This window comes from Ciconia boyciana, chromosome 17, assembly GCF_034638445.1.
Source record: "Ciconia boyciana chromosome 17, ASM3463844v1, whole genome shotgun sequence".
NCBI classification, from domain to species: domain Eukaryota; kingdom Metazoa; phylum Chordata; class Aves; order Ciconiiformes; family Ciconiidae; genus Ciconia; species Ciconia boyciana.
Genome location: NC_132950.1, coordinates 11,057,757 through 11,073,941, shown reverse-complemented (window position 1 = coordinate 11,073,941; position 16,185 = coordinate 11,057,757). Strand labels below are relative to the sequence as shown.

The following is a 16,185-nucleotide window of genomic DNA, read 5'->3' as shown; positions in this document are numbered from 1 at the left end:
TCTTTATGCGTGTAGTAATTTCAACTTGACAGGATAATTCATATTCATACACGTTCACAGATTCTGACCCCAAGATTTTTCTCTTTTCTGTTTTTGTTGGGACTGCTCTCAATAAACCTGCAATGAATAAACCTGTCTCACTTGTTGGACTGTGCTCCTTCCTTGCCATGCCATAGATTCTGACCCTCTTGAAATACACAAGTTTAGTAGAAATTCAACATTAACTACACCTTTCCTCTTTTTCTTGCCTGTTGGCTCCTGTCCTTGAATTCCTGGGCTGAGATTATCACAGAGCAGTTTGTGAACTCTTACCGACAGGGACAAGTTTTAAGTTCAGTGACGATGTCTATCTCTGAAAGTGCAGCTTGCTGGAAGAAGAGAAAGTACACGGAGGAAGAACCTCTGCACACTTAACTTATTCTTATGCCCTTCTCTGGATATCGGCCAGCAGCTCTTCTTTGAGACAAGTTACTAGACTGGATGTACTTTGGTCTGACCTAGTACAGCCATTTATATATCCCAGAATATAACTGGGAAATAGGCATCTGGTTTTTTAGCATGCTTTAAAATCACCCTATTGATCTTGTTTTTCCTGTTACCTTTACTTCTCCCACTCTTGGCTTCATGGATTGCTTCAAAGTCTCTTTCACTGTGCTTAGAACAGGTTTTCCCTTCCCAGTTAAGCTCAACATTTGCAAGACTATAACTTGAAGTTCTCCACCAGCATGGCCATTTGTCATGGAAACATCTCACGTGTGGGAGAGAAAGATTGATGTGTTAATGCAGAACACAGGATCTGAATTTCAAGTGCTGTAAATACACTTTCTTGCTGTTCTGGAAATCCTCACAAAGTCGGGGTTCCGCCGCAGTAGGACGTCACAGCCAAAGTAGATGGCGTGCACGAAGGCGGAGAGGCAGGGAAGGATCCACTCCGTCCTGTGCATGGTAGATAGGGATGTCTTTATGGTCAGAGCGGGGCACTGATCTTGCCTTACCTGAAAGATCGCCTCTCATTCTAGTACAGTTCTTGGTTGGTTATACCAGGATTTAGCATATACCTTTTTGTATAGGCTGTGCTAGATGATATCCTAGATCAAGATCCTTTTTGTTAAGGTGTACTGCAAAGCGCAGTGTAGTCTGTGTTAGTACCGTGAGCGTTCATAGGGAAGATGGGTAAGAGAAGAATCTGGATTTAAACCAGATACTAGCTACAGTTTGTTCAGGGCTTCTTTCATCAGCAAGTTTTTTAGTCAAAGTACTGGTCTGTGGTGTTACTGTGCTCCTGATGAAGAGTTAAGGAGGGTCTGCATTCCAGGTGGGTAAATCTTCATAAGCCATAGCGTATTTATGAGGGAACATGAGGGGGAATCTGTGTGCTTCTTCTCAGGCTGTCACCAAGCACCTCTAACAGCAGCTCGTTCAAGCCAGGATGCTCCAAACCTTGCATGGGGCAGTGAACTTCACAGGTGTAGCTCTCGGGCTCCCTGCCCTTGGTGGCTGTGTTTAAAAGGAGACCTCTTGATGTTGTACGTGACTTGGCTCGTCCTTGGGTTGGTTTTCCCTTTGTGCCCTCCCCCAGCAATTCCAGTCACTTTGTGCCGCATGCCATCGCATTTCCCAGTGGAGTTGCTCAATGGTATCAGCACTCAGCAGCTGATTAGGCCAGAGGTTCCTGATGGCTTTCCCGTGGCTGAAGGGCAGCCAGCAGGGCCCGCGTGGCTCCTGGGGACAGATGCTGCCAGTCACACAGCTGCTCCGGTGGCACTGGCCCCCTTGGATGCAGCTGGGTCTTTCCAAAGCATTGAGTAGTTTTTTAAATACCTTCCCAATATTCATCTCTCCTTCCTACAGAAAGGTTCTGTAATCCTGCGTGGTGGCATGGGTAAGGACTTCAGTGTGTTCGTGGGAAAGGAACCTGTAATTAAATACAGTAAGAAAAATGGGTAAGCTGTGGGGTGACCCGAGGCTTTAAAATAAAAAGTACCTTGTTATTGCTGCAGTCACGCTGCACTACGGTAGACGCGTGGTGCAAGAGTAGGTCTTTGCTTTTCTATTGAGTTTCCTCTGACAATTTCAGCTTAGTAAATTTTAGCAAATCAAATCCTGTAGTGTTTGCAAAAGCAAAGGGCGATGTATCCATGTGTCGCTTCTGAGGAAGCTGAAGCATAAGAAGGGGAAGCAACTGTCCCATTCCCACACAGAGAGACGGTGGCAGAGCACAGGGCTGATCTTGTCAGACACAAAATTGGCTTTCACTGCTTGTAGTAGAAGTAACATGATTAATTTGTCCTCTAGGAAGATATTTAAGACTGGATGGTGGAAAATTCTTGTAAAATGATAGCAGTCTCTCATTTATACCTGGAGACTTATTTGCTGTGGTTCCCAAACAGGATTTCTTTATGGAGTCTGATCTTAGTAGCTTGTTTCACCAAAGCCAGAAAGCATTGTTATCATTTCCCAGCTTTCCTAGATGAATCGAAAGCAATGTGGTGGAGTATCATTGTTCTGTGTTGGGCAGCAATATACAGTGAACATATTTTTACCTATTTATGTACTGGCATAACCAGAATTTCTCCAGATAACCTGGCATTTGCAGAGAGATAACTGAAAGGTATTTAAAAAACAAAGCCATCCCTGTAAAAGCTGAGGACCAGGCGCCACAGTGGCCTGGAGGCAAGGAGTGATTGTGCTTGTCTGCTTGGGGAACGTGGTCAAGGGGAACTTTAAAAATTATTCACATATCCTCTTCTATTTGTGTACATCTGCACTGCCAAGTTGCTTTTTTCTGTCTCCCACAAATTTCCTTAGGCCCAGTATGTCTGGTTTACACCTTGTAAAGCAAGGCCGGGACAGGAAAAAAGTTGACGTGCAGCGGGATTTCACTGTGGCTTCTCCAGCAGAATTTGTTACTCGTTTTGGAGGGAATAAAGTTATTGAAAAGGTAAGTTACTGACCTTTTTGACTTTAGCATATTGCATTTTGTTCCCTTCTCTTGAGCTATGACTTATCTCTGTATAAGGCTGTACATTACAGATATCAAAATATTGGTATTCCTGAACTTGAAAGTTATACTTCTGCCTGTAATTATTGTGTTTCCATTTTATTTTATATGCGATAAACATGCCATTGTTTTAGCTTAGTGTGACAGGAAAAAATATATGAGTGAGCTAGAGCACTTCCGCTGATACCGAAGGATTTATAGACAGATATAACAAAAGTAGCCTGGAAAAAACACTAAGAAATGTATTTAAAAATACATAATCTTTTAATGGATGAGGTCTCTTCCTGTCAGGTATTGAACGTTTTAGCCACTCGTTATGCCTATTCTCATGTGTCCTTCTGCTCTGTAATCCAAACAAAGCATAATACATTAAAATCTTTATGGTCGAGCAAGAGCTGATATGTGAATTGACTGATGGGCCATTAAATGTTCTTGCTGAATTGAATGCTGGCTAATGAAACCTCACAGCCTCCAAATTGGACGAAGAGTCTGCAGAGAAAAAGCTGGTTTTGTTATTGTTTATTGTTTTGCGCTATTTAGACTCTGTCTCATCCCTGCTTCTAATATACTCAGGTCCTGATAGCAAATAATGGCATTGCAGCGGTGAAATGCATGAGATCCATCCGACGCTGGTCCTACGAGATGTTTCGAAATGAGCGGGCAATCAGATTTGTTGTTATGGTGACTCCTGAGGATCTGAAAGCAAACGCAGGTGAGTTGTAAAGAGTGTGAAGGTGCCCAGCCTTCTCCTTGCACAGACCTGTGTGCCCACAAGGATGCAAGAAGTTGAACGTATGTCCACTGCATCACGTACCATTCTGTCAGGTAACAGATTTTTCTGGGAGGAGATTAAGTAATTCCAGTCCTGTAGATTTAGGCAGTTAGACCAGGTACCGTTTATTACATTTGCAATCTAAATGAGACCTTCTTTGTGTTTGCAGAGTATATTAAAATGGCAGATCACTACGTCCCAGTTCCAGGAGGACCGAACAACAACAACTATGCAAATGTGGAACTCATTCTTGATATTGCTAAGCGGATTCCAGTGCAGGTGAGAAGCGTCAAAGATAGTTTTCACAACAGGAGGTAACACTAAGCAATCTTCTGTCCTTAAATAGTGAGTTGTATCTGGGGAAAAAGACAGGTCAAAGAAATAGAAATTACAAACCTATACTAGCACCAAAAGGTGATGCATATTACAGTGCAGTGGATTTCCCAGTATGAATATCTGCAGGAGATGGAAGGTTCCATTCATGCCTTCACTTCCCTACACTTAGTTCCTCTTTGACAGCTTGCTTCGGCAGCCTCCTTTGACTTGTCTACAAGATGCAAGACACTAGCCCTTTAAACTAAGCGTACCATGTAGTTCAGGAGGCTGGTCTGGCTTATGAATGTTATGAGGCTGTTTTCAGTGGGAAAAGAAAGACTTGAAGTATTTGCATGCTTTCTATTTCTGCTTACTTGCTTGTTTAACTAAAACAAAGAGTGAATTATGTTACTTTCTTCTGCAGGCTGTATGGGCTGGCTGGGGCCATGCATCTGAGAACCCTAAGCTACCAGAACTTCTCCACAAAAATGGGATTGCTTTCATGGGTGAGGATATATGATCTAATGTCTAGTCCTTATTTTAAGGTGGGTCATTTTAGTGAGATAGAAAATCCTGAGTCTAAAAGAGAGCCATGAGGTATGGTTTACAAGTGCAAGGCTGATGATACGTCCTTTACAGTAGTCACAGCAACAGAATATGCTGTCTAACAGGGTAGTCTGTTTCCAGTTGTCGAGGCTAACGAAACTGGATAAGGTTTGGACATACGCTGGGAAATAGCTCTTGTATGGGAGAAGTGGCAAGTTCTCCAACATGTCTTTGAATATTGTGAGATACAAAATCAGAAAAGATTCCTGTTAAAGCAGATTGTTTCAAAAGCTGAATGTCCCTGTTGTCATTTTAAAGAGGGTGTTTGTAGATCGGTTTTATGGATAGAGTGGAGTTCTACGTGGACAATACATGAAGTTTGCAATCTAGTTAGCAGTGTAGTTAACCAAGTGCTGGAGATGTTTGTTGCAGTAAGCCTCATCTCCTGAACCACATGGATCTGAACGTTGGATAAGGTTTTGGACATGTGCCGTATTTAAAACTAAAGATGGACTTGTGATAAAAAGTCAAGGTCTGAACATAACCTGGGGATAGTTGTATCGTGTTCTGACTTATAGCAGATCTTTTTATCTGTAATGTCTTGAGCCATAACCACAGAAGTACTCTGGACCTTGGAAGAGGAGTGGATTTAAAAGCTGTATTTTAATTCCAGTTTAAATCTCTTACCAATCATACGCTACAGTCCCATGCAAACCACATTTTGAGTAAAATCAGGGCACTGAATTATTATTCCAGTAGCACATGATGTGCACGCCTAATACCAGTTACTAGTACCGGCATCCCTTTGAGAGCAGGCCCGGCTTGAGGACATGTGGACAGAGAGTGGTGCTTGCAAGCCGGGTGTGCCGGGACTTCTTTAACAGGATGGGCACTTAACAAGCTGTTGTGATGTGTCTGTGGTTGCATTGCTGTAGTTTCAATTGCCTTTTCCTCCTTCTTGGTCAAAAATACTCTAGTCTGTTTGTTTTTAGTTTCCTGGCTGATACAGTTAATGCTCTCTCTTTTGGTTCAGAAGTGTTGATTTTTACCAGTTGAGATGTGGCATGCAGCAACCCTGCTAAGAGTGTTTATTTATCCCTCTTACATGGAACCCAAATCAGACTTCTGGCCATTTCCCTAATGTCTGTTATCTCTTGTGTCTCTCTCATGCACTGTTTTTGCTCTTTGCAGGTCCTCCAAGCCAAGCAATGTGGGCCTTAGGAGATAAAATTGCTTCTTCAATAGTGGCTCAGACTGCTGGCATTCCAACTCTTCCTTGGAGTGGCAGTGGTAAGGAGGAAATCGCTGTGTTTGTCAAGATCATTCTAATATTTTTTTTCTTCAACACATCTAATCTTTAAGAAGTGTCTGTGCACAGAAAGGCGTTCAAAGAGATGTTCCATCTGTTTAGGGTTTCAAATTTGTATTATCCGAGGCTTAGACGTAGTGACTACGAGATAGATGGGTATGTCAGGCAAAATTTACATGGCGGGTAACGTGCTGTTAGTCTAACAGTACAGCTGTAATACCTGGTATTTCTGCAGTCTCTACTTTTCTAGCCTGTAGTTCTGGAGCACGCAGCCAATACTCTGCTTCCATGGAAGCTCTATACAGTTTCAAAAGACTGTAAATAACAACCTGTTTCTCAGAATTGCACAAGGTAAATGAAGGAGGATATAATTTGTTGGATGAAAAGATCTGCTCCCCAGAAAACAGACATGTCAGTTTACGTTCTGCATTCTCTCTTTTGTAAATGCTTCCAGACTAGTTCCTCGTGGAACTAGGACTGCTGTTTGTTTCGCCAATGTCTGACGTGTGAGTTCTCACGGAGTCTTGCAGCAGAATGAGCTAAGAAGATAATGCTTATATTTCAGGTCTTCGAGTGGACTGGCAGGAAAATGATCTTCAGAAGCGTATCTTGAACGTTCCTCAGGAACTGTATGAAAAAGGCTATGTGAAAGATGCAGATGATGGACTGCGGGTAGGTGGCTAGTATTTTGAACGTATTTGAGGTCTTGCTGCATGCACACCTGGAGAGAGCTAGAGGTTTAATTTATTTTTAATGGGAGTACAAACTAGAACTAGACTGTCAGCCTCACAGAACTGAGTCTTGGAAATTGGAAGGTGATCTTTCATGTATCATCTTTGGGTCCAGCCTGCAGAATTAGGTGAGAATTAGGAGAAAGAGATAAATATGGGAACAGAGTTGTATTTCATTAAGGGGGCTCTTCTGGTTTTTGTTTAATGCAGGAAGAAGGTGTCTTTAATAAAGACCCATGACCTCACACTTGCTTTCATCTTTTGTTAAGTTTTCCTTTGAGGAAGATTTCTAGAATAAGAAATATTCCTAGCACAATACAGGGTTTGGGAATTTTCCTTTGTGAAGAGGGGGTGTGGAGTATATGATTTTTCCGTGTTACCCAGCTTAATGATTTTCTGTATTACAAAAAAGCTTTTCTGTGAGTTTGTAAATCTAATGGCATGAAGCACTGAAAAAAGATTTTGCGATCACTTCCACAGACTAGGGTTCTGTGTAGTCACAAAATCACTGCTGATTTTTCCAACTACAGGCACCCTCTCAAACTGGAATATTTGGTTTCAATCCCATTCATGTCTTGTTTGCTAAATAGAGTCAGACGTGGAAGCTTGGACACAACCCAACAGGGAAATAATGATCTTTTCAACTTGATTCTGCTAACTTTTTGTACTTGACCATGTTTTTCTGCCCGTCTTGATCAGGCTGCTGAGGAGGTTGGTTACCCTGTCATGATCAAGGCTTCTGAAGGAGGAGGAGGAAAAGGAATAAGGAAAGTTAACACTGCAGATGACTTCCCCAACCTATTTAGACAGGTAACTTTTCCCATTGATTGGTACTGTCTTGTTCTAAATGTTCAGGTTGGGTGATTCTGAGAACACTGAATCGGAAGTGTTAAAGAACTGAAAAAGTCTGCATTATGTGTCAGAGCCTGTTTAGCTACTTTGATTCATGAGTTTGTGCCTTCTTTGCTGTGTATGTTGGTGGGATTTCAATATATCTGCATATCCAATACAGTTGTCAAATGCCCAAACATCATAGGAGATGCTGAATAAATCCAAGTAATGGAGGGCATCTGCAGTGTAACTCAATAACGTTGAGGGACACGAGCCGCCTTTAGTTCATGGGTTATTTAGGAAAGCTGAGAGGAATGGAAATGGCACTGTAATTATATAAGTGAACACAGGGTATTTTCAGCCTTAAGTGGCCCAGGGGAAATATTATGGATGTTCCTTGCTTAAAAAATGAACTTGGGATGATTGTGCCTAAGACAGGCTTTCACAGGAAGTGATCTGCCTATTGATATGCTGTCTCTGCCGTAGGTTCAAGCTGAAGTCCCAGGCTCTCCAATCTTTGTAATGAGACTAGCCAAACAGTCCCGCCACTTGGAGGTGCAGATCCTGGCAGATCAGTATGGCAATGCCATCTCTCTCTTTGGCCGGGATTGCTCCGTGCAGCGCAGGCACCAGAAGATTATTGAGGAAGCACCTGCTTCTATTGCGACTTCGGTGGTGTTTGAGCACATGGAACAGGTGAGAGTGGCTCTGCGTGTTCTCTTTTCCTTGTGAGACTCCAGAGACAGGCAGGACTTCCTTTTTTTTTGGACATCGCCGAGAGTTTTGCATTGTTGAATCCTTTAAAGGAGCAATATAGGGTTGCCTGTGTTAAACTGCTTAGTGTGGGCAACCGCTCACATTTCCAAAACTGACTGAGTCCACCATGTGCTGACAAACAGCTGTAGAGCTCCCTTCAAAAATGCGTGCACCCCAAAAATAAGAGGGAATTGTGTTTTAAATGTATATTGTCATATTAAAAGCAAGCTGCAGGAGTTGTATGAATTGTCGAATTGTCTAATTGTAATGCTGAGTATTACAAATATTTGCTTCAAACTCTGCTTTCTGTAAATTGTAAATGAAATAACCTGCAAATCAAAACTCCTGTGCCACATGCTTTTCTTCAAGCAGTTCTCAGGCCTGTTAGAAGCTTTTGGATGTTCGCATCCTGTTAGAAGCTTTTTAGAATGCCAGCAAAAAAGCCTGAAGTGGGCGGGGTGAATGAACAGCGCATAGGTAACCGAGCACGAGGCCTGGAAATCAAATACTCTTTTTTCCTGTATCCTAGTGTGCGGTGAAGCTTGCCAAAATGGTGGGCTATGTGAGTGCGGGCACTGTGGAATACCTGTACAGCCAGGATGGCAGTTTCTACTTTCTGGAGTTGAATCCCCGCCTGCAAGTGGAGCACCCCTGCACAGAGATGGTAGCTGATGTGAATCTGCCGGCAGCGCAGCTCCAGGTGAGTCAAGCGCCCAGGCCCCGTGCTCCTGGAGGCTGTCAGAAGTACTCAGGTGGTGGTACGTTGAAGGGGCCTGAGCGTGAAAAACCTGTTCTGCTGAAACCTTAGTAAAATAGCGGGGCGGACTCTTGTCTGAGTCACAGCCAGGGTTCTGTGTTAAAACTGGATCACGTACTGACGTTATGCAGATGACTAGATCTTGGTGCTGATAGAGGCGAGAATATAAAGAAAGTATTAGAGGGCTCTTCTAAATATGGCCTATATCCTCATGTGCAGATAGGTGATACATGACTCCCCCACATTTCCTCCCGAACAAAAACACCCAATAACTCAAAGGCCCATTTTGGTACTTTCTCAGCGTGGGATTTATCTTCTGTTGCTGGAGCAAAGCTTCATTCAGTATTCCAAAATATATATGCATCCCTTCTGTTATGACTGTTTCGGTAAGTTATAGCTCTGCCATTTGGCTCTTTCTGATTTGGAAAGCAAAGGGAGGTTATTTTCTAGTTGTTTCTCCTGGACTGCTCAGGTAGACCTTCAGTTAAAAGGAGTATGAAGGGAAGCAGTAGAGGAATAAAACACAGAGGTAGGAAAACTGATGTAAAGAAAGGTTGTGTGTAAAAAAAGCCTGTCTCAACAAGCTTTAGCCATGAGTAGTTCAACTTTAAGCTCTGAAATTATTCCATTAAACGAGTTGGCTTCTGAGGGTAGCAGTGCGATCAGATGCCGTGCCAGTTTTGAGCAGTGCATCGCCCACTCTGCCTCCAAGGGACAACAACCTCTTCCCAGAGTTTCTAATGACAAAAGGAAGGAAAAAAGAATAGACGATTGGATTTTTCATCTTTCAGCAAGTTTAGCAGTTGTTTGAAGTTCAGGAAAGTGACTTGGGTCTTTTTAATTTTGATAAGCAGTTCCTGACTTCCAGAGCAATTGTTTCCGCCTCTCTAGGCCCCTCACTCATCACAGATGCTTCCTCCTCCTGGCTGAGGTCCCTGCTCTTTAGCCTTTCTACAAAACGGGATTTGTGCCTAAAATTAGGTTCTTGAATAGATGTGGCAAAGTGACCAAGAATTTGTCTTGATTTATTGCTTTTTCAAGGGGAAGTCATGACAGTGGGTGGCAGTTATGGCTTACATGAACGAGCAGGCTTTTTGTTGTTCTGATCCCCAGAGTAGTGAGGGAATCCTTCCCAGATCCTGTAGAAAGCATTTGTTGCGTATGCCGTGGCTCATCTGTGCCTTGGGCGTACCCGCCGAGCTCCCTGTGTGCTGCCATGCTGTCTCCCTCTTCTCAGCCCCCGTCTTTTCCACCGGAGGATGAGTGCCGCAGTCCTCTTTCCCTCTTCGTCTTACACCACATTAGGGGCTCTAGGTGCTTTTCTACTTCCATTTTCTCAGCCCTCCCATTCTTACCCTCTTGCTTTCTTTCTAGTTTCTTTCTTCTCCCTGCTGTTTGTGTTTTGAAGTTTATTGGATAGATGGTAGAGAAAACGAACAGTTGAACTGTAATGTCTTGTAGGCTGCTCAGGAGCAGGATCATCTTCATTTTGTCAGGAGGCTCTTTGGCTTTGGCCTGAGCCTTCTGTCAGCAGGTGATTCCAGTAGCTCTGTGTCTGTATTTGCCAGGCACTGAGAGTTTTGTAACTGGTCAGATGCTTTCCTCATTGTTGGGGCACTCTTCTTCATATTGCTGATGCTAGATACAATTTCATGGAATGGCGCATTGATATTGTAACCGGTTTGGTCTTTCGTCTGTTGGTGTCTGGCTAATGGACAGCTGAAATAAGTGGTTAAGCTAAAGCTCAGCCTTTTTGAACTGTAGCTGTAAAAAAACTCCCCAGCTAATGAACAGAACAAGTGAGACTTTTACTCCATAAGGATACAGCCAGCAGCCAGTTCTGCAGGTTACTCTCTCCGCAGTTTATAGTTGCAAAATTCCAGTTTCCTATAACCAGTTAGGGGCCTTCTGTCTCACTGGGACCTTAATATATTAACATAATGCGTCCCCATCCTCCGCTGAGCTAGGGCTGGCCAGCTTTCTCTGGAGCCTTTTAATCAGTCAGTGGAAAATACTGGCTGAAGGGCTTAAGGTGGATATTAGACTGAGCTCAGCTGTCCTGAGAAATATGAATGTTCCAAGAGGCGTCAATGGAGAAGGCTCACATCAGAAAATAGGCATGCGTATTTGCTATACTAGAACTGCAGCACCAGCTTCTACAGAGAATTGGTGGAATTAATTCTTCAAGGAATAGGTACTCTCTGTGAGGAGAGAAACTTACTTAGTGGTGGTTTCTTTTATTATTTTGTTGTTATTATTATTATTATTATTATTTTTCCTTAGATTGCCATGGGGATTCCCCTCCACAGGATCAAGGATATCCGAGTGATGTATGGTGTTTCTCCATGGGGCGATGCATCTATTGATTTTGAGAATTCAGCCCATGTCCCCTGTCCACGCGGCCATGTCATCGCTGCACGTATCACCAGTGAGAATCCTGATGAGGTGAGTGTTTTAAGTTCTGTAGTTACTGATCACACTCTGATAAACCGTAGGCTTTACACTGAGGTTCAATCCCTGCTGCTGGTCCTGAAAATTTTGACAGCAAATTTAAAAGATTCTTCTCTTATCTCACTTAGCTGGCGGTTCTGTAGACTCTGGTTAGACACAGCTGGAACTTATTTGTGTGTATATCGTGTTGCAGCACAAAGAGGTGCTCTAGCCTTCAGAACTCTAATTACTTCCCTAATTCTGGATTATTTACTTTTTCTTTAGGATGTATAGCAATGTCTGTCTGTCTTTACAGGGATTTAAGCCCAGTTCTGGTACAGTTCAGGAACTGAATTTCCGCAGCAATAAGAATGTCTGGGGCTATTTCAGTGTTGCCGCTGCAGGAGGGCTTCATGAATTTGCCGATTCTCAATTTGGTCACTGCTTCTCTTGGGGAGAAAATCGTGAAGAAGCCATCTCGTAAGTAGTCAGAAAAAGTGTAGAACCTTGGCAATTGCTTGGTTTTGTCCTCTTTGATCCAAAGTGCCATGGATAAAACAAGACTCCTTACTTCTAGGAGTTTTAAGAGAAGTTTCCCTCTCTTTACCTTGTTTTCCACATCATGGTCAGGCTTCTCATCCTGTCTTGCTTTGCAGTTCCACTGTGTTGCACCTACATTTCTACACTTTTTGCTTACTTCTCTTTATTTTTTTCCTTTCTGTTTCATTCCTGCCTTGTATACCTGCTGCTGGGGTATGATACAGCTACCATTGTGTTGAAGTCCCTCTTTGAAAGCATTCAGGTGGAAGGCTTCTAACAGGAAAAACACTGATAACTTGTTATGGTGTTATGGTGTTATGGTGTTAAACCTTACAATGGTTTATAAACCATTGAGTGTCCTTATGTGGTGTGGAACGTTAAAGCATCTGGTCATAAGACAGGACCGCCTGACCTGTCATCCATACCGTTTTTCATCCAGAGCCTTTCCTCTGTTCCGTTCTGGGTGGGATGGAGACCACGTCTGTCTGTGTTATGTGTACTTCTGACGTGTGGGAGGTGCCTAGATGATGCTAACAGTGGGAACTCCTGATCTTACAGCTGGTGCTGGCTGAGCTGCTCTTGTTCACACCAGCAGCAGACTGAAGAAAATCAATATTCTTTCATTCCCAAGCATGTCATTTAGGATCTTGCTCCAGTGCACATGCTCTTCAACTATTACCTTCAGACTGTTTTTTCCCAACAGCTCATGGGGAGCTATCTAGAGTTACCAGCTTGCACATTACCGTTAGTATGGGATAGATAATAGGTATTCTTTTCTCTTTCAGAAACATGGTAGTGGCTTTGAAGGAGCTGTCCATCCGAGGGGATTTCCGAACCACTGTTGAGTACTTGATTAAACTGTTGGAAACAGAAAGCTTCCAGCAGAACCGCATCGACACTGGCTGGTTGGATCGGCTTATTGCTGAGAAAGTTCAGGTGCAGCTGCTTGCTTTACAGGACTACAAATTGGAGTGAGGCGGGGAAGGGGGTGGGGGGCAAGCTTGGTGCATGCTGGTTGCAAGAGGACAAGGATTTAGGTTGGCTAATTAGTGGTTAATTTAGTGGTTAATTTCCACTTACCACTTTATGAGTAAACATTTTCACTGGCCTTAATTCTTATTTATATCAAAATCCCAGGTCACCCCTGTCAGGGAAAGGTGGTCTTACAGTTGGTCAGAAAAGCATCTTAGTGTATGCGTGAATTAAGGCTAGTATTTTGGTTTGCAGTTTGGCACAGATGATAGTGGAAATGTAGGTGGAGCCTCAAGGTTTGATCCAGGAAGAAAAAAATGTGGTTTTCTTTTAAGGAGTTACAGAGGTAGTTGCTTCTGTATAGTGTTTGCATGGATGCTACACCAACTTAATTTTAAAGAGAGGTTGGCCATGAACCAAAAACAGAGCTGAAACTGTTGATTCTTCAAGTGGCTGTCCAGAATGGACTGAAGCTAAAGGAGATGTAACTGTGTTGTGTACCCTTTCTTTCTAGGCTGAAAGGCCTGATACCATGCTGGGAGTGGTGTGTGGAGCTCTGCATGTGGCTGATGTGAGCTTCCGAAACAGCGTCTCAAACTTCCTGCACTCTCTAGAAAGGTAAAATTGCAAGCTGGTCTGGTAGAGAGCTGATAAGCAGCTAGTAATTAGTTTTGATTTACAAGTTTTGTTCAAGTACAGTACAGTCCAGAAATGCACAGAGCTTGTTATCTGCTGACTGTTCTCTGGCCCCAGGAAGCTGTTTATCTACTGGCCTAAGAAAACTGGCAGATATCTATGCATCTCCCCAAATATCCCCTGCTGTTTGCACAGATTGGTTTGGTTTCTGGCAGGCAGTTTTGGTAGAAGCTCCAAGAAATGGCTCAGAAATGTGGAGTTCTCTCTCTGTGTGCTGCTAGGGCAACATTAGGGAGTCTTGAATCACCAGGTATTGTCTTCCTCCTGTTTTGAGGATTGATTTAATTTTCCAGATTTGACATAATTTTCCAAATTGAATGTTTCCCACTAGTACTTAGAAAACCCTCTCTGCTTCTGCTGTAGCTTTAAAGGAGAGCAGGCACTGTAGGGAAACTAGTCATAACACTTGGTCAGGCTAAACCTGGTGTGATCCAGGCAGGTCCACTCTTAGCAGAGTTCTTCCCCTCAGTGTCCTCTTGGTGAGTCCGTACGTAAACAGAGCTGCAGGGGGAAAAGCTGCTTTATCCCTATGTTAAGTCATGCTCCATGTTCTGTAATTCAGGCTCTGATGTTCCTTTTGCAGACTCTTCTCTAAGGCAAAAGTGGGTGAATGGAAAGGAGAGTAAAGCTGGTCCATGTGGCTGGAGAGAGATGGGCTGGCTTTGTCAAACTGATGTGTGTCTCTCCTAAGAAGAGGCAGTTTAAAAGCCTACTCCCATCTCTCTGCTAGTGTTTTCCAAATTCTTGCATGCATCTTTGAACCTGCTTGGGCCCCTGATAGCCATTTGGTGGCTTCTGGAAGACCAGTTTTGTTTTGTACTTCTCTTTCAAGGGGCCAAGTCCTGCCTGCTCATACTCTGCTAAACACTGTGGATGTGGAACTCATCTATGAAGGACGGAAGTATGTGCTGAAGGTACGATGCACAGTGTGGAAACCCATCCTTTTGCCACTTTTATTTGGAAATGTCTGTTTGTGTGCTGCTCTGGCTTAATCTTTGTAATATGTGTAATTATTGGAATTAAACGTGTGCAGGGTTATTTTCTCTGCTTTAATGGGGTTAAGAAATCAGTACAGTCTCCCTTATGATAATACCCCATCACATCTTTCCATTGCAATATCTCTGTGTATCTCCGTAAACATTTTAACCTTTCCGGGTCAAGAAATTCTCTGCATAGGGTGAAGAATACTTTGCTATAGTCAAAGACTACTGCCTGTTGGTTGACCAAAACATTCAATTGATGTTTCTGAATATGTAGACCTACCCTGGGCTCTACTGCGTGTTTGAGCGCAGTTTCATCAGCAAGACAGAATTTGTAGCAATTTTTCCCTTTAGTGTTGCTTTTTCTTTGCTGTGTGCAAAAAACAATGTTTAAAGGTTGTGAAACCAAGCATACGAAAGTTAGAAAATATCAGACTTAAGATTGCCTGTGCAATCTTGATTAGCTTCTTTGGGCAAATTTATTATGGTGAAGTTTTTAATGACATGACCATATACTGGTTTTTGCAGCTATAAATATTCAGCACCCCTGCACCTCCAGGATTTTATCTTGGCCCCCCTTTGATGAGAAATAGAGAGGCACTGAACAGCAGCTAAAGTATGCTTTAAGTGATTTACCCAGCTTCAAATAGGAACTTTGTGGCAGAGACTGTGATAGGATCCCTTTTTCCAGGGAGAGCTTTAGCTGCTTTCTCTGTGAGACAATCTCCCCGTCCCGGCCCCAAAGTTATCTCATTCATTATGCAATTTTAGTACACGACTGTGACTTGTATGTAGATCGGGGTGAAGAAATGATATATGATTGCGTAATCAAACCTGTACAATTAATGCATAAGTGTGAGAGGATTAAATGAAGATTCATGGACAGCATTAGTTCTGGCATCTCTTGACTGCCAAATGCTTGGCTTTGTGATCCCAAATTTTTTTACATTATTTTTTTCCATCTAACATGAGAACAAATGGCTCTGTTCCCCTTCTTGAATTCCTGCTGTTGCAGTGCTTGGAAAAGTGTCAATGTTGTGGCAACCAAGGCACTATCAATGCTGCGTTTATCTCACGTGATACGTACCGTTCTTGTGGATCTGCAGGTGACCCGGCAGTCTCCCAACTCCTACGTGGTCATCATGAACAGCTCGTGTGTGGAAGTTGATGTGCACCGACTGAGTGATGGAGGACTGCTCCTATCTTATGATGGCAGCAGCTACACTACCTACATGAAAGAAGAAGTGGACAGGTAGCAACCTGTAAAGATTAACGTTTAACATTTACATAAAAGCCAAAATTAGGTGTACTTGTAACTTTATGCTTCCCAAAGATCGGCTGGGAATGGAATTCTCTCCTAGGAAGAGGTTACTAGATGTATTATGGATGAGTTTAAAGGGAGAATGAAGAATCTCTTCTTCACCTGACGAACAGATCTTGGCTACTGTTAGAAGAAAGATCTGAATGTGTACCAATGTGGAGTCCATATTCTCCTGCTGGTTCTTTAAAAGTGCCCTTTTGGATTATAAAAACAAAAACCAGAACATAA

General features: G+C 42.9%; 1 protein-coding gene across 7 annotated transcripts in view; it reads left to right on the top strand.

The window, feature by feature from the left end:
* Positions 1 to 16,185, top strand: part of ACACA (acetyl-CoA carboxylase alpha) — a 154,832-nt gene that overhangs the window by 31,562 nt on the left and 107,085 nt on the right. For all 7 annotated transcript variants that reach the window (XM_072882536.1, XM_072882539.1, XM_072882535.1 and 4 more), the window contains 15 exons: positions 2,809 to 2,941; positions 3,575 to 3,713; positions 3,943 to 4,052; positions 4,513 to 4,594; positions 5,826 to 5,924; positions 6,509 to 6,615; positions 7,374 to 7,484; positions 7,992 to 8,201; positions 8,791 to 8,961; positions 11,302 to 11,463; positions 11,765 to 11,928; positions 12,774 to 12,924; positions 13,475 to 13,578; positions 14,489 to 14,570; positions 15,743 to 15,888. In XM_072882536.1, the coding sequence (XP_072738637.1) occupies positions 2,809 to 2,941; positions 3,575 to 3,713; positions 3,943 to 4,052; positions 4,513 to 4,594; positions 5,826 to 5,924; positions 6,509 to 6,615; positions 7,374 to 7,484; positions 7,992 to 8,201; positions 8,791 to 8,961; positions 11,302 to 11,463; positions 11,765 to 11,928; positions 12,774 to 12,924; positions 13,475 to 13,578; positions 14,489 to 14,570; positions 15,743 to 15,888 (1,971 nt within the window). The remainder of the gene's footprint in view (positions 1 to 2,808; positions 2,942 to 3,574; positions 3,714 to 3,942; positions 4,053 to 4,512; positions 4,595 to 5,825; positions 5,925 to 6,508; positions 6,616 to 7,373; positions 7,485 to 7,991; positions 8,202 to 8,790; positions 8,962 to 11,301; positions 11,464 to 11,764; positions 11,929 to 12,773; positions 12,925 to 13,474; positions 13,579 to 14,488; positions 14,571 to 15,742; positions 15,889 to 16,185) is intronic.